Source organism: Drosophila takahashii, chromosome 2L (genome assembly GCF_030179915.1).
Source record: "Drosophila takahashii strain IR98-3 E-12201 chromosome 2L, DtakHiC1v2, whole genome shotgun sequence".
Classification (NCBI taxonomy): Eukaryota; Metazoa; Arthropoda; class Insecta; order Diptera; family Drosophilidae; genus Drosophila; species Drosophila takahashii.
In genome coordinates, this window is record NC_091678.1 from 38,177,982 (window position 1) to 38,199,838 (window position 21,857).

Genomic DNA, 21,857 nt, shown 5'->3' on the forward strand with positions numbered 1-21,857 from the left:
AGCGTTTATTCAAGCCACCTTTCTGCCATTCAACTTGAGATGTCAGCCTTAGGCTGCGCTGATGGCCTCATTGTGATGGGTGACTTTAACCTTCCTCTCGTTTCATGGCTTCCTTGCGATGATACAAACTTTTTGTTACCTAACACTACTCATGATTTCATCGAAGGGATAACCGATCTTTCTCTTGGTCAAATTAACTCCGTAAAAAATATCCGCGACAGACTTCTAGACCTGATTTTTGTAAGCGATTCTTCGCTTGCAACTGTGTCGAGAGCTAACCCGATATCCCTTCTGGAAGATCCTTATTACCCAACCCTAGCTATTTCTGTTGAGTTTTCCAGCCCAAGTTCAGATCCTGTAACTGCGTGCCCTGCTAAATGTTTCAGAAAAACGGATTTTAACGGTCCTAATTTACACCTGTCGGGGATCGACTGGTCATTTTTATTTGCATTCCAGGATATTGATTCTGCCGTTCATGCTTTCTACGCTTCTATTCTCTCGGCCCTCGATACTTTTGTTCCCGAAGTTACTAGTACTTCCTACTAGTACCTCCAAGCCTCCGTGGTTTACAAGGAATCTTTCTTATTTAAAAAATAAGAAATCTAGGCTATTTAAAAAATACCAAAAATCAGGATCTTTGGTTGACTTCGCTCAATATTCCTCCACCCGCTCCCAATTCCTAACTACGAATAGTCAATGTTACATTAACTATCTCTCCCAGTGCAAGGAAAACTTCTGCACTGATCCTAAGCAATTTTACTCGTTAGTTAACTCCAAACGTAAATCTAACGCATTTCCTTCGTCCCTCCGTTATCGTAATAGTGCTGAATCTTCTAATCTTGGTATATCAAACATATTTGCTTCTTTCTTCCAGTCAACTTACTCTACACAACTCTATGTTCCCCGTTTTCCGTAACCTTATAACCTACCTCATGCGAACAATATTTTTCTTGCATCTTTCACGGAAGGTGATGTTTTTGATGGGTTGTCTTCAATTGACAATTCATATGCAGCAGGTCCACATATGGTTTCAAGCTGCATCTTGAAAAAATGTGCCCAAAATCTTGCACGCCCTATCACACACTTATTTAATTTATCTCTGAACCAATCCTGCATGCCAGTCATTTGGAATGAATCCTAAATTATTCCTCTGCACAAAAAAGGTTCAAGGTCTGACTTTGAAATTTACCGAGGCATTGCAAAGCTTTCGGCTATTCCCAAACTGCTCGAACACCTGATCACGCACCAACTGCAACACCTCTGCAGCAGTCTTATATCTCCATCTCAGCATTGTTTCTTTAAACATCGTTCAACCACGACCAATCTCCTCGAGTTTTCTTCTATCATTAATCGAGGTTTTCAGAGCCGCTTGCAAACCGACGTAATTTTCACCGACTTTAGCAAGGCTTTTGATTCGGTTAACCACTCGATACTTCTGCTTAAGCTTTCGCATTTGGGATTTCCTCCAAATCTTTTAAAATGGATTGCGTCTTATTTGTCAAACCGTATACAACGTGTTTTGTTTAACAATGTATTTTCAAATGTTGTCAATGTAACTTCTGGTGTTCCACAAGGTAGCCACCTGGGTCCATTACTTTTCATACTTTTTATAAATGACCTTCCCCAAGTAATTTTAAACTCCTCCATCCTTATGTATGCTGACGATGTTAAAATCTGTTTGTCTTATTCTGACTGGTATCTGCATACACGCCTTCAGCTCGACCTTGACGAATTCCAGAATTGGTGCCAAAATAATCTTCTTTTTTTGAACCATACAAAATGTAAAGTTATGACTTTTCACCGTTCCTCTCCTCATCTTGTCTCATATTCCCTCGGAAATCATACCCTTGATCGAATTTCTGTGACAAATGACCTTGGTGTTATTTTTGATCACAAACTGTGTTTCAATAATCACATTGCAGCCATGGTAAACAAGGCCAAGGGTGTCTTAGCATTTATAAAACGATGGTCCAAGGAATTTGATGACCCGATTACTACCAAGACTCTGTATGTATCGTTAGTGCGTCCGATTTTGGAGTATTGTTCTTGTGTTTGGAGCCCACAATACATGGAACAACAGGCTATTATTGAATCTGTTCAAAAGCAATTTTTAAATTTTGCATTGCGTAATTTAAATTGGGACTCTGGTAGATTATTGCCACCTTATTGAAGTAGGCTACAATTAATTGACATGCCTTCTTTATATCATCGACGAATTTGTAATGGCGTTATATTTGTTCATAAGCTTTTTCTCGGTTTAGTTGATTCACAAACTCTCCTTTCCTATATTGATTTCACGGTTCCTTCAAGATTCACACGCACGTTTCGACCTTTGCGCTCGCCATTATGTTGGTCTAACTACGCTCAACACGAACCTTTTCGGGTTCTTTGCCACAATTACAATACTTTATCTGATATCCTCTCCCCAAATGTAACTTTAAGTTCTTTACCGTGTAAAATTTACAATTACCTAAATTCAAATATGTAAATTTATTATTGTATACCGCATGTAATGCCTAATTGTTAGTTTTATTGTTCAAGTCTAAGTTAGCAGTTAATCGCTAAATAAATAAATGAGAATATTCATTAAAATCATTGATAGTTATATGTTATAAGATTTTTTGAGTTAGATGCAGTCATTGCATAGCCACAAAAATTGGCGCATTTTTATTTCCCTTAGTAAATAAACTCTATGTTAATATGATCAGAAAACCCCCACACTGTTGAATAAAAAAACGAACACACAAAATAAATTTTTCGTGAACCGAACCGAATATCAAAAAAAAAAGTTCCGGTTCGGTTCCGGTTCAATTATAAAAAAATTCGGCGCTCCGGTTTACGATTCGGTTCGTTTTCTAAAACAGGTGAACCACTCCGGTTCGGACATTAATAAATTTATGCAAATAAATAAAGAAATTAATATAACACTTTTCGGATTTGATGATGGAGCTATTTTTGGACCTATATTCTATTCCCCTGAAGTGAGGAAAAATAACATAAATATGTTGCTAGTGGAGGAAGGATGCAAAGCACATTATACTTGGATAAAAAACCTATCAAAGTAAGTAGTCTTATAATATCAATATTTATATGTATTATGTATTATTATTAGTTTTTTTTTTGTGTTTTTGTTTTAAATTTTACAATATTATAAATATTTTAAATATTTTTAAAAAATTTGTTTTTTTTTTTTGTTTATCTTTATTTTAGATTGGTTTCCTCTCAAGTTTCGAGAAATAAATCAAAGAAATGGTTCTGCGAATTTTGCCTAAATTACACAGGTCGACAAAATCAAGACTTTTTCTTGGCCCAAGAATAAACGCTACAAAACCTGAAAGAATTATAGCTGTAGATTACTACCTCTTCCTTGGAAACTTTCCAACACGTCGAAGTTTTTAGAAATCCGTGGTCAAAGTTCCAAATTTTCGATTTTTAGGCACTTTTTGCGGCTTAATAGTAAAAAAACCTTTCGTAGCCCAGAGCCACAATTTAGAGGAACTGGTACCTTGAACCTTTAACTTCAAGAGTGCCCAATCACAAAGCTGGGCGACCTCTATTTCTTTAGCTACAATCGATTTTACAGAAGTAATTTTTGTCACTTTTTTTCATCTATAGTAGCCTGATATTTTCCTTGTTGAACTGAGACCCGTACACATACATTACATTAAAAATATCAGGCTACTATAGATGAAAAAAAGTTACAAAAAGTACTTCAGTAAAATCCATTGTAGCTAATGAAGTAGAGGACGCCCAATTTTGTGATTGGGCAATCTTTAAATTAAAGGTTCAAAGTACCTTTTCCGATAAATTTTGGCTCTGGGCTACGAAGGATTTTCTTGCTATTAAGCCGCAAAAAGTGCCTAAAAATCGAAAATTTGGAACTTTGACCACGGATTTCTCAAAACTTCGACGTGATGGAAAGTTTCCAAGTATGAGGTAGTTCTCTACAGCTAAAATCCTTTCAGGTCTGGTAGCTTTTATTCTTAGGCTTTTTTTTTGTCGACCAGTGTTATTCATTGAGTGAAGATGCTGCCAACCGACACTCTGAAGTCTGCGGTAAAAAAGTCTCGCGTCTACCAAACCCGAGGGATGCAACTTTAAAATATATGAGTTTTCAAAAGGAAGTGATGATAGCATTCACAGTATACGCTGTTTTTGAATGCATTATTCAACCAATTAATAAAAATAAAACATTAAATTTAAATATAGTGAATATTCATAAGCCTATTTCATATGCATACTATATAAAGTGTGCACATGATAATAGTTTAGATAAGTTTGTTTTAGGAACTAAATTAAACTTAGGAATGAATTTCCTCCTATCTCTTATAGAAAATTTAACACTTATATATGAGAATCATATTTCTAAAAATGTACCTAATCTTATGTCTGATGTTGAAGTAGAAGATTTTAAAAAATCAATTATTTGTCATATATGCAACACTCCTCTTTTATTAGATAGAGTTAGGGATTACTGTCACTTCACGGGAAAATTTAGAGGTGCAGCACATAATGCGTGCAATTTAAAATATAAAGTCCCAAAATGTATTCCTGTTTTCTTCCACAATTTCACCAGGTATGATTGCCATCTATTTATAAAAGATTTGGCTCTCATACCTGGTGAAATAAAGGTAATTCCATTAAATAAGGAACAATATATTTCAATATCAAAAATTATAACTATAAGGAATGGTGAAAATTTTGAAATCCGTTTTCTAGATTCATTTCGTTTTATGCCTTCTGCATTAGACACATTAGCTTCAAACCTGGATAGTGAACAAAATCATTTTTCCCAAATGAAAATCAGTTTAACCTTATGCGAAGAAAGGGTGTATTTCCTTATAAATATTTAGATTCAGTTGAGAAATTAAAAGACAGTATATTACCTCCTATAGAAGCTTTCTATAGTTCATTAACTGAAAATGAATGTTCAAACAAAAATTACACTCACGCACAAGAGGTATGGAATGAGTTTTCATGTGAGAACTTAAAAGATTATTTAGAGTTATATTTGAAAACAGATGTTTTATTAATGGCTGATGTCTTTGAAAACTTCCGAAGACTTTGTAATTTATTCAGTTGATCCAGCACATTTTTTCACAACACCAGGTTTATCTTGGGAAGCTTTGTTGAAGTGTACTAAAATTGAATTAGATTTATTAACTGATAAAGATCAGTATAAATTTATTCAAAGTGGTATTCGAGGTGGCTTAGTACAATGTACATGTAGATATGCTAAAGCCAATAATAAATATGTTGATAATTTTAATAGTACTCAAAAATCATCATATTTAATTTATTTGGGTGCAAATAATTTATATGGTTGGGCTATGTCACAATATTTACCATATGGAGGTTTTGAATGGGTTTCAAGGGAATCACTCGATAGTATCAATATTTCAGAGATTGGAGATGATAGCGAATATGGATACATTTTTGAGGTAGATTTAAAATATCCTTTTAAATTACATAACAAACACAATGATCTTCCATTTTGTTGCAATAATCAATTACCAACGAAGACAGATAAAATTAAAAAATTAATTGCTGATTTAAGAGATAAGATTATAAAAATCTTCAACAGTGTATAGAAAATGGTTTAGTTCTAAAAAAAAATACATAGAGGTCTTCGTTTCTTTCAGAAGCCTTGGTTAAAAGCATATATTGACTTGAATACATTTCATAGAACTAATGCAAAAAATACATTTGAAAACGATTTTTTTAAGCTTGTCGGGGAATTTAAGTCATCCCCGTGCAAGTCGTCGTTGTTGGTCGCGTTATCGTCCGATTTCTTATTTTCCATACTCGGTCCTGGCGGATGCAGCGAGTCTTCGTTGCCTTTGTTGCTCATCGTTGTCTTTCAGATCTTACAGCTCGGAACTCTTAGACTTACGCGTGACCCTTTCACGCCGGAAACCAGAAGAAGAAGGAAGGGACCAGATCTAGCAACGCAACGAAGCCACACACAGCCCCAGTTCGCAAAACTGAGTCTCCATTCTGCCAGGACTAGTATTTACCAACACCACCCAACAACCCATGGTCATACCTTAAAGTCTCGTGCCTATCGATATGCTACAGTACTTCCTCTCCGACACGGCCATTCTGACATATACACGTCCTCGTGTCTACAGTAAACATCTCAGTTTCATTCCAACTTTATAATTTTATTGAAAACTTAGCCACATAGTCTCAACATTGCTGGTCCATCGCCCAACACATGGCTTCACGAATTCATCAATAACATTGCTCGTCCATCGCCCAACACATGGCTTCACGAATTCATCAAACACATTTCTAAAGCAACCCTCGTCCATCGCCAATTACATGACTTCACGAATACTCTTCTGTTTCAACAAACTTTTGTTATTCATAATTTGCATCGAGCTCTTCAGGAATTTGCACATCCGGTAACTTTCGCAAACTTTCGTGTGGATACTTATAACGTCTATTGTTCTGTGTAGACTTCAAAACGTATCGATCTCCGTCCAATACCTCGACCACCAAAAAAGGTCCTCTGAACTTTGGGTCTAATTTCGTTTGCTGTCTCTCACTGTTTTTAAGCAACACAAAGTCACCCACACAGAACCGAATTACTTTAGCCATATTTTTATCAAATTTTGTCTTCTCATATCTTGCAACCTCTTCCATGTTCTTAGCGGCCAACTCCCTTAATTTAATCTTGTCAATTTCAGTTTCAGTATCGCTAATAGGAATCAACCCCAGTGGTCGTCCAACTTTACCAATCAAAAGCTCTAAAGGACTAAACTTAGTGCTACGATTAACTGTACAATTAAGGGCTAACTGTACATCCCCAAGGCCATCTTGCCATGATCTAGAACTAGTCTCAACAGCCGTCAACAAATTCTTTAATGTACTCATAACCCTTTCAACTTGACCTTTGGCTCGACTTGCACCTGTTCCGATTAAATGTAATTGTATCTTTTGGTTAGAACAAAATTGAGCAAACTTTGTGCCCGTGAAGCAGCGTCCCTGATCGGCAATTAAACGTGTTGGTACGCCAAAAATAGCAATAGAAGATTTCATAGCGCTTATACAAGTATTAGCGTCCAAAGAAAAGGTGTAAAACAGATAAACGTATTTAGTAAAATCGTCAATTTGTACAATGATATATTCTTTACGATCACTTTTTCCGCTCAATTTTCCCGATATATCTATGTGAACGGTATGCCAAGGAATGCTAATTTTTGGAATTGGATGTAATTCAATTTGAGGTTTTCCTGACGTCCCCTTAGAAACTCTACATGTAATGCAGTTCTCAACAAATCTTCGAACATATTTTGCCATACCAGAAAACCAGTAATGATCGTACACCTTGTCTAGCGTTTTCTCCCAACCTAGATGCATGATAGATTCATGTACCTGATTTAACACTGACCAGCGGAACGTACGAGGGACTACAGGTAAACAACGAGTTCTTGAATTCCTTTGAATCTTTCTGTACAAAACATTTGATCTAATTTCGTAAGTGGCAACCAATGCCAATGGTAAATCATCATTCTTCAACTTAGTTATAATGTCAGATATTTCTGAATCCTTTTGTTGTTCCACCAAAATCCAGTTTTCCGATATTTCTGTTAAGTCAATTCGTTTCTCTTCTATTTTACTTGGTACTGACTTACTCTTTTGATACACCGGATTCCTAGAAAGAAAGTCTACGTGTGCCATGCGTTTACCTTCTATGTATTCAATTTCGAATTCAAACGCTTGTAGAAACTCCCACCCACGATAAACCCTAGGTGATAATTCGACTTTGTTTCGAGAAGATTTGATTGAATTACAGTCAGTAAAAATTACGAATTTTCTCCCATGTAGATAGTGACGAAAATGTTTTACAGCATTCACGATAGCCAACGTTTCCAATTCATAAGATGTATACCTGGACACACAGGAACTAGTTGCTCTACTATAGTATTCAACCACATGAGGCTTAGAGTTTATACGGTGCAAAAGGATAGCACCATACCCGATAGAGCTGGCGTCGGTATGCAGTTCTATCGGAAACTGGGGATCAAAAATAATCAAAACAGGCTTGTTTGTTAATACACTGATGACTTTACTGCGAACTTCTTCATGCTGTGTTTGCCAAACAAAACTATTCTTTTCAGATGTGAGAAAATATAAAGGCTTCATCAATTGAGAAAACCCCGGAATGAATTGACGAAAATATGAAGCTAATTCAATGAACTGTCTTAGAGTAGCAACTGACTTAGGTGGAGGTAACGCAACTAGCGATTCTATTTTGTTTAAATTTGGGCGTATCTCCCCCGCTTTTATCTCATAGCCAAGGTAGCGAACTGTAGACCTCAAGAAAAAGCACTTTGAAATGTTAAATGTGAATCCAGCCTTTACTAGAACGTCTAATACAAGTTGCAACCGCTCAAACGCTTCTTCCTTTGTCTCTGAAACTATTAATATATCGTCCATATAAACGATAACAAACGAATAAGCAAGACTGCCAAGTGCCTTCAACACAGCTCTTTGAAACACTGAGGGTGCGTTCTTTAATCCAAAGGGCATCGATAGAAATTCGTACTGCCCATCAGGAGTAACAAAAGCAGTATACTCAATAGATTCAGGGTGCATTGAAATCTGATAATACCCGCTAGCCATGTCAAGAGAAGTGAAATATTTAGCTCCCCTCAGTCTTGCTATTTGATCAGCTATTAACGGTAATGGAAACCTATCAGCTACTGTATTTATATTCAATTCCCTATAGTCAACACAAAGTCTTGCTGAACCATTTTTCTTCTTTACTAATAACGCAGGACTAGCAAATGGTGAACTACTAGGTCTGATAACTTTATACTCGATTAATTCTTTAATTTTAGCACGGACTAACTCCCTTTCGCTTGGACTAAATCTGTATGGTCGCCTTTGTACAGTCTTAGTCGGTTTAATCAAACGAATATGCATTTCCCCTGTACTCACACGCGTTTGCGGAGTGCCTTCGATAAAAGATTCTGAGTGTTGCTTTAATAATGATTTTAAAATTTCTTTTTCATTTCCTTCCATTTCAGTTTCAATGCTATGAAAATCAGTATGTTTGACGGTTTCACAAACGTTCACAGCTTTAGTTTGAACAATCTTAAAATTATCGTAGGAAACTTCCACTAAAAACCCTTGAGCCAATATTTCTCTTCCAATTACAATATTATTTTTCATACATTCGTCTGGTACTATATGGAACAAAATAACCAAAGAATTTCCATCAATCATGATGTTTGATTCAACTTGTGCGGTACTGTAAGTACTGGCATTACCTATTCCCTTTAAAGAGATAACGCTATGAATTAGAAACGCTTTCCTTAATTAATGAGCACTCAGCCCCCGAATCAAATGTAATTGGGAATCTCTCACCATTTACCAGCATACTCGATTGGGGTTCCACTATAGCGCACAGCTCCACTCTTTTTTCAGATCTTACTCCCACTCCGGTACTCTGCACTTTTTTTGGACAATTAGTGGCGATGTGTCCCGGCTCCTGACATCTGTAGCAAATTACATTTGCCCTTCCATGACGAGGTTGTCCTGAACGCCACTCCTTTCCAGTTGCCGTAACCTGGGATCCCATTCCGGATCTACAGTCTTGCTTTTTATGTCCTGGTTTTCCACACATTTGAGTTCCACAGTTCTAGCACGCTTGGCGTCCGGTTCCCAGTTTGATGTAACAGGGCGCTCCTTCAGCACTGAGAATACTTGCAGCACCGCTTGCAGTTCACGTCGATTGTTTACAGGCGTTGTGTGTATCATTCGTTGCAAACGCCGGTCGAAATTAGCCATGTGTCCAAGAACCATCGCTATGCAAATTTGTTCAGAATTCAAATTACGCAATTTTGTGCACAATGACGTCACGATGCGACTCGCAAAAACAGGCAAACTTTCACCGTTGCTTGGACGACTATTAAGAAGATTAACAAGAAAGGAAGCTAGCTTCGGCCAGCCGAAGCTTATATACCCTTGCAGATCATTCCTATTAATTAACAAATCGCAAAAATGTTCAATTTTCTAATATTTCTCATTAATTTTCCGCTCGTTCCTATGGCAGCTATATGATATAGTCGTCCGATTTTGATCAAATTAAAATTAAAATTTGGAAATATTTAAAAAGAGTCATATCCTAGAGTAGAAGATAATACAATAAAAACCAAAGAAGCTAGAATTTATTTCCTATTACTTTTCCATTAATTTTCCGATCGTTCCTATGGCAGCTATATGATATAGTCGTCCGATTTTGATTAAATTAAAATTGAAATTCGGAAATATTTAAAAAGAGTCATATCCTAGAGTAGAAGATAGTACAATAAAAACCAAAGAAGCTAGAATTTATTTCCTATTACTTTTCCATTAATTTTCCGATCGTTCCTATGGCAGCTATATGATATAGTAGTCCGATTTTTTAAATAATTAATTCGAAATTCAGAAATAATTAAAAAATAACATCCCCAAAAGTAGAAGGTAATATTTCAAAAAACACCGAAGCTAGAATTTTTTAAAGTTTTTTTTTTCCGATTGTTCCTATGGGAGCTATAAGATATAGTTGTCCGATCCGGTCGACTCCGACATATATACTACCTGCAATAGAAAGAAGACATTTGGGAAAGTTTTATCCCGATAGCTCAAAAACTGAGAGACTAGTTTGCGTAGAAACAGACAGACGGACAGACGGACAGACGGACAGACGGACAGACGGTCAGACGGACAGACGGACAGACGGACAGACGGACATGGCTAGATCGACTCGTCTTGTGATGCTGATCAAAAATATATATACTTTATGGGGTCGGAAACGTCTCCTTCACTGCGTTGCAAACTTCTGACTGAAATCATAATACCCTCTGCAAGGGTATAATAACATCCCCAAAAGTAGAAGGTAATATTTCAAAAAACACCGAAGCTAGAATTTTTTAAAGTTTTTTTTTCCGATTGTTCCTATGGGAGCTATAATATATAGTTGTCCGATCCGGTCGACTCCGACATATATACTACCTGCAATAGAAAGAAGACTTTTGGGAAAGTTTTATCCCGATAGCTCAAAAACTGAGAGACTAGTTTGCGTAGAAACAGACAGACGGACAGACGGACAGACGGACAGACGGTCAGACGGACAGACGGACAGACGGACAGACGGACATGGCTAGATCGACTCGTCTTGTGATGCTGATCAAAAATATATATACTTTATGGGGTCGGAAACGTCTCCTTCACTGCGTTGCAAACTTCTGACTGAAATCATAATACCCTCTGCAAGGGTATAAAAATGACGGCGGCTGGCGATTCTGATGTCTCGTATCGCTGCTCAAACAATTGCCGGAACTCTTGCCAATTTATTCCTGGGTAGCATATTTGTGATAACCACTGAGCCGCTGCGCCTTCCAAAGCTTTACTCAACGCCAATATAAGAGCGCTGTCACTTAATGGTCTAGCTCGCAAAATGATGTCGACCGTAGCGCACCACTGCGTGGCATCCATCCCAGCAATGTCCGGATTGTATTTCGGCAAGCAAATCTCGCTTGTCTGTTGCAACTCGTTCACCGGCGTCTGTAGCTTCTTAACCAGTTCCAGAAAATTCCGGTTTTGTTGCTCTAACAACGCGAAGACATCCCTTGAAGAAGTTTGGTTAGGGCCGAATCGCACTTCTGATGTCGGGGAATTAAAGTCATCCCCGTGCAAGTCGTCGTTGTTGGTCGCGTTATCGTCCGATTTCTTATTTTCCATACTCGGTCCTGGCGGATGCAGCGAGTCTTCGTTGCCTTTGTTGCTCATCGTTGTCTTTCAGATCTTACAGCTCGGAACTCTTAGACTTACGCGTGACCCTTTCACGCCGGAAACCAGAAAAAGAAGGAAGAGACCAGATCTAGCAACGCAACGAAGCCACACACAGCCCCAGTTCGCAAAACTGAGTCTCCATTCTGCCAGGACTAGTATTTACCAACACCACCCAACAACCCATTGGGGGCGTAGGCGCCCACTAAGGTCCGACATGTCCCTCCAGTGGCCCCAAACAGCTCCAATATCCATATTTAGAGCAAAAAATCATTAGATTTACTTAAGCTTAGCTTCTAAAGTGGTTGGAATTTCGAAATTTTGATTTTGCAGAATTTTAGGTCTTGAAAGGGCCTAATTAGAAATCTAAAAGAAATTCCGATATCCCCCATAATTTGGGGGCTACATTTAAAACTAACTTTTCTATTTAAAAAATCTAAGCCGGTGCTCCGATCGAGATGATTTTTTGGTAAATGGTTATTCTATGGCCCAAATGCTTAAGTTTAATTTTTTAAATTTTTAACATTTTGTATACCCTTGCAGAGGGTATTATGATTTCAGTCAGAAGTTTGCAACGCAGTGAAGGAGACGTTTCCGACCCCATAAAGTATATATATTCTTGATCAGCATCACTAGACGAATCGATCTAGCCATGTCCGTCTGTCCGTCCGTCTGTCCGTCCGTTTCTACGCAAACTAGTCTCTCAGTTTTGAAGCTATCGCGATGAAACTTTCCCAAAAGTCTTCTTTCTATTGCAGGTAGTATATAAGTCGGAACCAACCGGATCGGATAACTATATCTTATAGCTCCCATAGGAAGGAAACGTTAAAAAAATTCTAGCTTCGGTGTTTTTTGAAATAAAACCTTCTACTCTTGGAAATATTATTTTTTAAATATTTCAGAATTTCGAATAAAATATTTTAAAAATCGGACGACTATATCATATAGCTGCCATAGGAACGATCGGAAAATTAATGGGAAAGTTACACAGAAATAGATTTTAGCTTTTTTGGTTTTTATTGTATTTTCTTCTACTTTAGAACATGACTCTTTTTAAATATTTCCGAATTTCAATTTTCATTTTATCAAAATCGGACGACTATATCATATAGCTGCCATAGGAACGATCGAAAAATTATTGGAAAATTAATTGGAAACAAATTATAGCTCCATTGGTTTTTATTGTATTCTCTTATACTTTTGAATTAAGTTTAACAAAAATCGGACGACTATATAATATAGCTGCAATAGGGAAGGAAAAAAAAAATAATATTAAAATAATACGAAATTTAAAATTTTTGCGATTTGTAAGTTAATAGGAACGATCTGCAAGGGTATATAAGCTTCGGCTGGCCGAAGCTAGCTTTCTTTCTTGTTTTAAAGTTTTTTTACCGAATTTATTTAGATTTCCTAAGTTATTGCGTTGCATTTCGTGGGAGCCCGCCGAGAGAGCGAAACCCAGAGAGCGGATGGCAAGAGAGCGACGGCCGAGAGAGCAGCAGCAAAGAAAACTGTCGATGGGGAGGGGTAGTGCTGTGGGGAAGGGGGAGGGGAAAAGGGCAATTTTAGTTAAAATTTGTTTTGAATTTTAAAAACTTTAACTGCTGTTCCGATCAATATGATTTTCGATCAATAGTCAGTCCTGTGGATAAAATGCTTAGGTTTTATTAAAAAAAAAATATTTTTCATTTTGTAGCAGAAGTAAGAGCCTTATTTAATTTCCACCATGGAAGAAGATAAAAAATTACTACAAATTCTGTAAACAAAGCCAAAATGTTTCCAAGTTAAGTATCTTAAGATTCTTTGGTCAGTTTCAGCATTTTTCGAACTTTGAGGTCCTTTTGCTAAGAATCCTTGCGTCGGGGAACTCTTTGGAAAACGCAGTTTAACTTGGGAATTCGTAACGAATCCAAAAATATAGCATTCATCGAGGTTAATTTTTGATGCTGCATAGTGTTATCAATCAAATGTGGAATCGGAAAATAATAAGTTAGTTCGTATACATATTTGTGCGCAAATTAAAATTGCATTGATAACATTGTAACATTGTCACAGCTGATTCTTTCTCTGTTGTATACGGACGTGTTTTACATTCGCTCCCACATTTATTCGCTTAGTGTCGAAATTTTCGATTTTTTATATTCCCTAAGTTTTTATTCTTAACTCGGTTGAGCCCGCCGTTTGAATGCAAATTAGTGATTTGTGTTAAAACCATCGTCTTTATAAAGATATTGAAAAATAGTTAACGACGCGAGTGCATTGTGCATTGTTGTTGTTTTTTATTTACATTGTCGTTTTGGCGCTCTCTCGCACCGTTTGTTCTGCTCATCTCCCAACTTCAGTCACCGGCTCTCATTTTCGAGTTAACGGTTCTTTGCTGATTTGGTCTTATCGCGCTCTTTCTCTCCTCTTATCGCGCTCTTTCTTTCCTCGACGCCCTCATAGCCACACAGCTGTTTGTTGGCACTCAACTAAAGCTTTCTGTTTACATTTCTCTACATTCTACATTCTATATTTTTTATCTTACTCTAACTTGTAACAATGTCTGCTTGCTGTGTTGTTGGTTGCCAATTTACTGGCAAAATCACTTCTCGTCAGCCGATTGTTAATTGCTGGTTATGTGAGAACATCGCGCACGCTAAATGTGTTGACTTTGGGCATAGTGCGGCCCAAATTGCGGATCGTACTAGGTCTAATGCCAACCTGGACTGGACGTGCCCTACATGCCTAAATATCAAAATTGAAATTAGATCATTTATGAGGCAAATGGAGCTTGAGTTCCAGACCTTACGTGCTGGATTTACGGACTTATTAAGTCGGTTTAATGTTTTCGACGCAAACTTCGTATCCTTCTTAATCAAATATCTTTAAATATAAATCGTAATCCTACACTGCCTAATATTTCTCTACATGTTCCAGATCTCTCGAGCAACCTCTCTCTTCCCAGCCCCACTGCAAGGTATATGTCGTGCGATGAGGACGATCCCAATGGGAGCGAATCATCAACGACCGATGTCAGGATGCAATCTCGGCCAGATTCGCTGAACGTAGCTTCGCCTGAGTCTTTAGGGCCTACTAATCGGTCGCCGGCTGTTGCCACTTCGGGGGCTCTGCCGCACCTCGTACTGCCCCTAGATAATACCCTTGTACCTCCTCCTGTTCCACTTTCTAGCATGATCCCTAGGAGGAACAGTAATAGCCCGGCTCCCTCTTCTCCGGTACCACTCACTCTCATGGTACCTCGGAAGTTTATTTTTGTGTCAAGATTGAATGCAGCACTCACAGTCAACGACGTGATGCATCATATTGTCTCGAAACTCTCCCTTCCCAATCAAAAAGGTATTGGCATCACTAAATTTAATTTTAAACAAATAAGAGATTATTCTTCATTTAAAATAATTGTTCCGGATGAACTGTTCTCCAAACTTCTTGACCCAAATTTTTGGCCTGCTAATATAATTGTTCACGAATATATAAAAAAAAAATAGTTCGCGTCCCATCAATTCCTTGTCGGAGCCCAGCTCTGCTTCAAATTCAAAAAACTAAATTTCATAATCCACTATCAAAATGTACGGGGGCTTCTTAGTAAACTCTCAATACTTTATAAAAACAGCTCAATTTTTGAAGCCAATGTTATTGTATTCACTGAGACCTGGCTTAACCCATCTGTACATGATAGTGAGATTTTTTCAAATAACTTTTTTGTTTATCGGAATGATTGTCATACCCGTCGAGGTGGAGGCGTTCTTATTGGAGTCAAATCCGATTTAACTTCCGAGCTTGTTGATATTTCTAGTTCATCAGGTATTGAATTTATTTGTGTAAAATTATCTTTCCCAAAAAATAAAATTTTTTTAACTTGCTCCTATATACCCCCTAGCTCCGAATTTAACGTGTATATATTGCACCTGTCTGCCATACAGTCTATCTCCTTGTTGCTTGCTGAAACTGACCAACTCATTGTGCTCGGTGACTTTAATCTTCCCAATATTTCTTGGTTGGAGAGTAATGACTCATTGGCAATGATTACTAGGATGCAACATGACTTTGTTAATGGTCTTGTTGAACTATCCTTGCAGCAAGTTAACTGGATTTGATGGTATCGATGTTGAAGTTAGTCGAATTCCGCCACTATCTCTACCTGAAGATTATCATCATCCTACCCTTCAGCTCTGTATAAATGGATTTTTTAATGCTCCCAGGACTGCAATAAACGTACATCCTAGTTTGTGTTTTAAAAAGACTGCCAAACTAGTTGAATCTTTTTTGACAATTAATTGGTCCTATCTTGTTGACCTTCCTGTTGATGATGCAGTTGGGTATTTTTATAAAGTCCTTTATCGTCTATTTGATGTACATGTCCCTCTTTCCTCCTTGAAGAATTCGTATAGCTCTCCATGGTTCACTCGTCAACTATCCTATCTAAAAAATAAAAAAACAGACTTTTTAAACGTTTCAAAATTTCTGGCTTGCTGACGGACTGGGCCAAATATAGTTCTGACTGTTATCAAAATTACCTGTCTCGTTGTAAGCGTGATTTCAAAAGTAATCCTAAACTTTTTTATTCTTTCGTCAATTCTAAGCGGAAATCTAATTGTTACCCTCATTCTCTTTTTCTTAATAATAATATAGCATCTGATGACGATGATATTTCCAACCTATTTGCTGATTTTTATACCCTTGCAGAGGGTATTATGATTTCAGTCAGAAGTTTGCAACGCAGTGAAGGAGACGTTTCCGACCCCATAAAGTATATATATTTTTGATCAGCATCACAAGACGAGTCGATCTAGCCATGTCCGTCTGTCCGTCTGTCCGTCTGTCCGTCTGACCGTCTGTCCGTCTGTCCGTCTGTCTGTTTCTACGCAAACTAGTCTCTCAGTTTTTGAGCTATCGGGATAAAACTTTCCCAAAAGTCTTCTTTCTATTGCAGGTAGTATATATGTCGGAGTCGACCGGATCGGACAACTATATATTATAGCTCCCATAGGAACAATCGGAAAAAAAAACTTAAAAAAATTCTAGCTTCGGTGTTTTTTGAAATATTACCTTCTACTTTTGGGGATGTTATTATACCCTTGCAGAGGGTATTATGATTTCAGTCAGAAGTTTGCAACGCAGTGAAGGAGACGTTTCCGACCCCATAAAGTATATATATTTTTGATCAGCATCACAAGACGAGTCGATCTAGCCATGTCCGTCTGTCCGTCTGTCCGTCTGTCCGTCTGTCCGTCTGACCGTCTGTCCGTCTGTCCGTCTGTCCGTCTGTCTGTTTCTACGCAAACTAGTCTCTCAGTTTTTGAGCTATCGGGATAAAACTTTCCCAAATGTCTTCTTTCTATTGCAGGTAGTATATATGTCGGAGTCGACCGGATCGGACAACTATATCTTATAGCTCCCATAGGAACAATCGGAAAAAAAAAAGTTTAAAAAATTCTAGCTTCGGTGTTTTTTGAAATATTACCTTCTACTTTTGGGGATGTTATTTTTTAATTATTTCTGAATTTCGAATTAATTATTTAAAAAATCGGACTACTATATCATATAGCTGCCATAGGAACGATCGGAAAATTAATGGAAAAGTAATAGGAAATAAATTCTAGCTTCTTTGGTTTTTATTGTACTATCTTCTACTCTAGGATATGACTCTTTTTAAATATTTCCGAATTTCAATTTTAATTTAATCAAAATCGGACGACTATATCATATAGCTGCCATAGGAACGATCGGAAAATTAATGGAAAAGTAATAGGAAATAAATTCTAGCTTCTTTGGTTTTTATTGTATTATCTTCTACTCTAGGATATGACTCTTTTTAAATATTTCCAAATTTTAATTTTAATTTGATCAAAATCGGACGACTATATCATATAGCTGCCATAGGAACGAGCGGAAAATTAATGAGAAATATTAGAAAATTGAACATTTTTGCGATTTGTTAATTAATAGGAATGATCTGCAAGGGTATATAAGCTTCGGCTGGCCGAAGCTAGCTTCCTTTCTTGTTTTCAATCGACTTATACAGAATGCAGTGGTGTTATTGATAATGATTATCCATACCCACTACCTCATCTGAACTCTATCTTCAAACCAGTGATTAATGTATCCGATGTTCTTCAGAGTCTTGATACTCTTAAGCTCTCTTTTTCACCGGGTCCTGACAAAATACCAAGTTGTATACTGAGAAATTGTTCGTCTTATCTAGCTTTTCCCTTAACATTAATATTTAATTTGTCGCTAAGTCAAGGAAGATTTCCATCCATATGGAAGGAATCGTTTATTGTTCCATTGTTTTAAAAAGGGAACAAGTCAGATATCTCAAATTATCGTGGTATTGCAAAACTCAGTGCAATTCCGAAGCTTTTCGAAAAAATTATTACCTGTCAATTGCAGCATCATTGCCGGTCTATTATTTCTCCGTGTCAACATGGCTTTACTAGACGTCGCTCTACTTCTACAAACCTACTAGAATTTACATCTTTAATTACTAAAGGCTTCCTGACACATCATCAAACTGATGTGATTTATACTGATTTTTCTAAAGCTTTTGATTCTGTGAACCATAAACTTCTTATTTTTAAATTGTCCCGTTTAGGGTTTCCTCCAAACCTACTTGACTGGATACTTTCCTACCTTTCTAATAGAACTCAAATGGTCTGTTTTAACAATAGAATTTCCAAAATAATTAATGTTACTTCTGGAGTGCCACAGGGTAGCCACCTGGGTCCTTTATTCTTTGGCTTAATGATTAATGATCTACCTAATGTTATAAAATCGTCTACCGTATTAATGTATGCAGACGATGTCAAGCTTTGTTTGTCCATGTGTTTACCTAGCTCATTTAATGACCTTCAATTAGATCTTGACTGTTTGTATACGTGGTGCATGATTAACATGTTAAATTTAAACTATTCCAAATGTAACTTTATGACCTTTTATCGTTGTAATCCATCTCTGTTTTCTTATTCTATTGGAAATAACGCCCTTGAACGAATTTTATCAGTTCAGGATCTTGGCGTTTTATTTGATCATAAACTTAGTTTTAAAGACCATATATCTACTATATCTAATAAAGCCAGAAGTCTTCTTGCATTTGTGAAACGTTGGTCAAGGGAGTTCGATGATCCTTACACAACAAAGCTTTTGTATGTTTCTCTTGTTCGTCCGTCTATGGAATATTGCTCTTGTATATGGTCTCCTCAAATTAGCTGTTACCAAAATATGTTAGAGTCTGTCCAAAAACAATTCCTTTTATTTGCTCTGAGGGGATTACACTGGGACACAGGTAGTCGACTGCCCTCTTATCTTGCGAGGTTGCGCCTGCTCGACTTACCACCCCTTTACCATCGTAGAATGTGTCATGGAGTTATGTTCTTACATAAACTTATTAATGGTGATGTCGACTCCCCTTTCCTTCTTAGTTCACTTAACTGGAATGTACCCTGTAGAACAGTTCGCTGTTTTCGTCCGTTGTCCCTGCCAATATGTAGATCTAATTATGCCCTGCATGATCCTTTTTGTGTTCTGTGTGACGATTATAATTCACTGTGCCACGTCTTACTGTTTGATACCCCCAATGCTACTAATTATAATAAACTTAAGTATTTTTTGTCTTCAAATAATTTATAAATTCTTTGTAAGCATGTATTTTAAACTGTCTATTGTTAGATCGTATTTCCGCTTACTTGCCCAAAACGGTTTAGGGCTCCGCGCGTAACAAGCTTTGCTTGGTGTCGTAAGGGCCACTTGTTTGTACTGACCATAGTGCATCGACGTCCAAGAGTATAGAGTAACTGATAAAAAAACAAGAAAGGAAGCTAGCTTCGGCCAGCCGAAGCTTATATACCCTTGCAGATCATTCCTATTAATTAACAAATCGCAAAAATGTTCAATTTTCTAATATTTCTCATTAATTTTCCGCTCGTTCCTATGGCAGCTATATGATATAGTCGTCCGATTTTGATCAAATTAAAATTAAAATTTGGAAATATTTAAAAAGAGTCATATCCTAGAGTAGAAGATAATACAATAAAAACCAAAGAAGCTAGAATTTATTTCCTATTACTTTTCCATTAATTTTCCGATCGTTCCTATGGCAGCTATATGATATAGTCGTCCGATTTTGATTAAATTAAAATTGAAATTCGGAAATATTTAAAAAGAGTCATATCCTAGAGTAGAAGATAGTACAATAAAAACCAAAGAAGCTAGAATTTATTTCCTATTACTTTTCCATTAATTTTCCGATCGTTCCTATGGCAGCTATATGATATAGTAGTCCGATTTTTTAAATAATTAATTCGAAATTCAGAAATAATTAAAAAATAACATCCCCAAAAGTAGAAGGTAATATTTCAAAAAACACCGAAGCTAGAATTTTTTAAAGTTTTTTTTTTCCGATTGTTCCTATGGGAGCTATAAGATATAGTTGTCCGATCCGGTCGACTCCGACATATATACTACCTGCAATAGAAAGAAGACATTTGGGAAAGTTTTATCCCGATAGCTCAAAAACTGAGAGACTAGTTTGCGTAGAAACAGACAGACGGACAGACGGACAGACGGACAGACGGTCAGACGGACAGACGGACAGACGGACAGACGGACAGACGGACATGGCTAGATCGACTCGTCTTGTGATGCTGATCAAAAATATATATACTTTATGGGGTCGGAAACGTCTCCTTCACTGCGTTGCAAACTTCTGACTGAAATCATAATACCCTCTGCAAGGGTATAAAAACTAGCGCTCACGAAAAATATGCGAGTGCACTTAAAAGGAGACAGTTCTGAAGGAATTTTTGCCGAAACTCTTTTAAAAATTGGGAATGGCGTCCATCCAACAGTTGATGGAAAAATAGTTATAACATTATAAACATAGGAAATGTAGTCAAAAACGTTCAAGATCTTACATCCAAAATATTTCCTGACATTTCTAACATATCAAGTAAAAGCTTAGATTGGCTATCTGAGCGCGCCATTTTGACAACGAAAAATAAAAAAACTAAAACTAAACTCATTTGATGGTTTAGAATGATGGTCTTCTATAAATCGGTCGACTCTGTTCCTGATGCTGATAATGCTGTTCATTACCCTGTTGAATTTTTAAATACTTTGAATCCTCCAGGAATTCCTCAGCATAATCTGTCTCTTAGGATTGTAGCACCCGTAATGTTATTGAGAAATTTAAGTCCCCTAAAGTTATGCAATGGGACACGATTGCAGATAAAAGGTCTTCATAAGAATATAATCGAAGCAACATTATTTACGGGATGCGGGAAGGGGAAAACAGTGTTTATACCCAGGATCCCATTAATACCATCCAGTCTGCCGTTTCAGTTTAAAAGGCTACAATTCCCTCTAAAAGTTTGCTTTGCAATAACTATAAATAAATCGCAGGGGCAGACTTTGAAGCTGGCTGGACTAGATCTTAGAGAAGATTGCTTCTCTCATGGACAATTTTATGTCGCATGCTCTAGAGCAGCGGTCGGCACACTCATACAATTACATTTTGTTTTATATTTGTGTGAGTAAATTGTACGGGGCGGCTTAACAGTGTGTGTGCGCAGACCGCTGTTCTACAGTATACGTGGAGGCAGCGCTTGAGCAGAACAATTCCTATGCTCACTTAATAGGACGCTGCCGACCGCTGCTCTAGAGTTAGCTCTGCCAGTAGCCTTATTATTCTCGCTCCTGAAGGATCTTCTAAAAATGTTGCTTACACAGAGGTTTTAAAGTAATCTACTCAAAACTAATTTTAAGCGAACGAAGTCGCGCCGGGTACAGCTAGTTATCCATATAATATCCAAATCCAATGCAAATGTGCAATTAAATTATATGGATACTGATTCTTTTAAATACACAATTAATACTGAAGATTTTTATAAAGATATTCAGAATGACATTGAGATGAAGTTTGATACATCTATTATTCTAATGAAATATGAAATCTCTATAATTTCCATAAAAAGCTAATAAAAAGAGGTTGGGATTTTTAAAGATGAACTCAATGGAAGACCGATGACTGAATTTGTTGGCTTAAAATCAAAAATGTATGCCTCTAAGGGCCGGTT

General features: G+C 37.1%; 1 protein-coding gene across 1 annotated transcript in view; it reads left to right on the forward strand.

Annotated features, from left to right (window-relative positions):
• The first annotated feature begins 2,972 nt into the window (after positions 1-2,972).
• Positions 2,973-21,857, forward strand: part of LOC138914930 (cell adhesion molecule Dscam1-like) — a 141,040-nt gene continuing 122,155 nt past the window's right edge. Inside the window, exon 1 of the mRNA XM_070219639.1 lies at positions 2,973-3,061. Within this exon, the coding sequence (XP_070075740.1) occupies positions 3,003-3,061 (59 nt within the window). The 5' untranslated portion in view covers positions 2,973-3,002. The remainder of the gene's footprint in view (positions 3,062-21,857) is intronic.